The sequence below is a fragment of the Haplochromis burtoni genome, unplaced genomic scaffold (genome assembly GCF_018398535.1).
Source record: "Haplochromis burtoni strain Fernald_Lab_line unplaced genomic scaffold, NCSU_Asbu1 Contig_121, whole genome shotgun sequence".
Taxonomy (NCBI): Eukaryota; Metazoa; Chordata; class Actinopteri; order Cichliformes; family Cichlidae; genus Haplochromis; species Haplochromis burtoni.
This window is the reverse complement of record NW_024582482.1, coordinates 1804779-1808618: the sequence shown is the minus strand read 5'-3', so window position 1 is coordinate 1808618 and position 3840 is coordinate 1804779. Positions and strand designations below refer to the sequence as shown.

The 3840-nt window shown below is 38.9% G+C and overlaps 1 protein-coding gene across 1 annotated transcript in view; it reads right to left on the bottom strand.

Moving 5' to 3' along the window:
- Positions 1-1492: 1492 nt before the first annotated feature.
- Positions 1493-3840, bottom strand: part of LOC121815038 (adhesion G-protein coupled receptor G5-like) — an 11528-nt gene continuing 9180 nt past the window's right edge. Inside the window, exon 13 of the mRNA XM_042223851.1 lies at positions 1493-2118. Within this exon, the coding sequence (XP_042079785.1) occupies positions 2024-2118 (95 nt within the window). The 3' untranslated portion in view covers positions 1493-2023. The remainder of the gene's footprint in view (positions 2119-3840) is intronic.

Genomic DNA, 3840 nt, shown 5'->3' with positions numbered 1-3840 from the left:
CGAAGACGCCCTCTGATCAAACTATCACCGGTGTCAAGTCTGCACAGCTGTTTTATACATGAGCTGTGGGGTGTAGCCGGGTGTCTTAAGTAAGTATCCTTGTGCCACGACCAAGGGGAGTCGTACCCCGTACATATGGAATATGTGATGGTGTGGAGAGATAGTCTTTCACTAAGAGAACCAAGGTTGTACAGTAACCGTACGTTATCAAAGTGTGGGTAAAGCAGAGACCTTTCATGGTGTAAGTGTCTCTGAGCAGCCACCGGTCCCACGTGGTGATATGACCAGTGTTGGGGAGTAACGGAATACATGTACCGCCGTTACGTATTTAAAATACAAAATATGAGTAACTGTATTCCGTTACAGTTACCGTTTAAAAAGGTGGTATTCAGAATACAGTTACTTTGTTGAAATAAATGGATTACACTGCGGTACTTTCCTGTTTCATTTTGTCACGGGTCAGGACTGTTTGGGTTTGTTTGACAGCTACGTTCTGTCGTTCCAGGCGGCAGCGTTACGGTTGCCATGGTTACAGGGCGACGCTCTCTCTCTCTCTTTCTGCGACTGTGTGTTTCCTGGGTGAGAGAGCGCCTTTTCGTTGTTGTTGTTGTGCTAAGCTAACAGGCAGAATGCTACAAGCATAGCTCTAAAGAATGTAGCATCATGTTCAGTGTAGTCCGTGCTGCTGGGAGAATGCACTGCCATACACGTTATGGGTCTGTGAGCGAGGAGGGAGAAAAAGGGGAGTGGAAAGGTACGAGTTTTCGTCGAGGAAAAACGGGAGCTGGAAGCATGTAAATATAATAATAACCACTGCAGCCAAGAAGAGTGCCTGACGAGCCCAGTTGTAAGTAAGCTGTTAAGACTCGACTGTACACCGTGTTCATGTTTTCCTCCGAAACAATAAGTTCCGTTGGAGCAGTCTTTCAACGCCTCTCTCTGTCTCTCGCAAGAAAAATTGACCCAGACAACAAAGTAAAGCTATTTTTTCGGCTACAAGCCGACAGGGACCCCGCCGTATTAGTCAAAGGTCCCTTTACTACAGTTCGGAGTCGCAGACCTTCAGTAATAGTAATATATCACAGCAATAGTACATTCACGTTGTTGTAAAAAGCATGATAATATATTAAGTAATCCAAAGTATTCAGAATACGTTACTGTCATTGAGTAACGTAACGGAATACGTTACAGAATACATTTTGGGGCATGTATTCTGTATTCTGTAATGGAATACATTTTAAAAGTAACCTTCCCAACACTGGATATGACCACTGTTTACCCAAAATGCACTTTTTAAAGGGTTCTCTACCTATATGCAGGGTACCGCTGTTTTTTTCTGACATTCTTTGTTGTAAACATTAAATTAGTACACTTTTGATTTTTAAACTATGAGTTACCATATGATAATGATGCTGAACAAAACTGAGATTTTCACTTTAGAATGCCCGTAACTTGTAAATGTCCATAGGGTGAAGGTAATAAGACAGCTATTACTGTTATTACTAACACCACAGCCTTTAGTGATTCACAATGTGCTTTAATATAAAATAATTTTCAGACCAGTTCAATTACAATAAAGCAAAATGCTGTGTGTGCAATCAATCAACATAACAGCCTCTTAAAATACTAAACTAATGCCAGGTGAGTTTCATTTAAAACTAAGATCTAATGTGCAGACTGGTGAAAATGTGACAAAATATCAAATTTATGTTGTTTTGCCTCTGATCTCTGAAAGCGAGTGTAAAAAGAGACAGGTGATCTATCCTCTAACAATAAGATAAACGGCTTGCCACAAAAACTCTGTCTATTGCAATAAAAAGAAAACTTCAAACTAAATTTGAGCTGTTAAAATCTTCACACTTAATACATTCACATACATTTTTTTAGTGTCAGCTGATCTCTTATCTGATACAATTTCTTCTTGAACTCATGTATACAACAGTGTTTCTAAGTTAATATTGCATTAAACATTCCAACAGCACACACAAAGGAACTTCTCGGGGTATTGGTAGTTGTGTGTAAGCTAGGTGCTGGTGCTTCGTGTTTCATTGCTTGTCTTAGTAACTGCAGTTTTAGCCTTTCTCAGTGACATCATAAACCACAGGAAGATGAAGAAACCTGCATGAAACAAGCATGAGAGAGGGAGAGAAGTAAATGTTTAGACTGTCTACAGGAGATCCAATGAGTATGCACATTTGAAAATGAAAGTAGTAATTCATCTGTGTGTCAGAATCTGCAGGATGTGCAGATTGTAAGTTGTGAAGGACCAAAACGCAGACGCTTGGAGACAGATTAATTGAAACTTAAAGTAAGTCATTCATTTAATAGAATAGTTTAATAGAATAGAATAGAATAGAATAGAATAGAATAGAATAGAATAGAATAGAATATACCTTCATTGTCATTGTACACGTACAATGCAAAAACACCACAGGCTGACTAACATGAGTACAAAGGGAAACTGAAGTCTACAGATTTAAAAACACACTAACTAGAATATAAAGCCAAGGAGAGATGCAGGAGCAAAGAAAGGAAGAACAAAAACACTGGGAAGCAAGTAACAGAAACAGGTGCTTTTTGAAAAGGATCCATGTAGACAGTGACAATATATATACCGAAGGTTGATTTGAGGAGCGAAGAGAGGTGGGGAGAACAAGACATGGCTGAACAGGATGATCAGACAACACAAGGGAAGTAAAACTCATGACAACAAACAAGGAACACAAACTCTAAAATAAAACAGGAAGTGAGATAACTAACCATGGAAAATACAGAAATATGACTAAACTAAATACAGGGTTCCTGAAATAAAAGGATGAGTACACAGAGGGTGGCAGAAATTAACACAGTAAACACAGGGGACACAAGATAACCATGATGAATACAACACTAGCAACTATAAACAGAAACATGGGTTTTTCACCATGAGAGAGCTAAGTGGATTTATTTTCCATGTATAATAGAAAGTGCTTTCCCTTAAACGTAATGTGCTTCTCTCAGAAATGCAGTGCAAACAATATTATACAGTAGACATTTAGAAGCCTATGAATTCTTTAGTTTATTTTTAAAATTTGAAAATATTCTGTGACTTTCCAAAATCTCGAATCACTATGAAATAATATTTTTTTTAATTATTGTAAATGACCTGGCCACCTGCATTACTTCGTTTCCCATGCGGGGCCCACACAGAAACTTGTGACCTACAATAGCTCTAAAATCATGACAGAATTGATCTTAATTGATTTTACTTCTGACATCATCACCAAAAACAGTCATAATGCGCGGGTCTTATCTGCTACAGTTGACAGGCCAACAAACCCTCCTGTGTGAGTGGCAGCTGAATTTCATTCGACCATGGCCTGCAATGACTTTGCCAAATTCTTCACAGACAAAATCCAAAAGATTAGACAAGCAATTGGTACATCAACAGCAGATTCAGGATGTGTACTGTGTCCACCAAAAAACTGTTTAAACACCATGAAACAGTTTCACCCTATTAACAGCAAAGACCTGGAGGACATCTTAGGTCAACTGAACTCCTCTTGCTGTTTAGATGTCCTGCCAACAAGTTTTTTCAAAAAGGTCTCAAAGGCTTTGGAGTCAGACCTGTTACAGCTCGTCCACCTTTCTTTAATGTCAGGTGTCAGGTAAACTGAAAACGGACAATCTTGACAAGACACGAATGAACAACTACAGGCCGATCTCAAATCTCCCATTTTTAAGTAAGATCACTGAAAAAGGAGTTTCTCAACAGCTCAATTACTTCTTGACACAGAATAACTGCTATGATGCCTTCCAGTCATGTTTTAGACAGAACCAAAGCACTGAAACCGCTCTGAC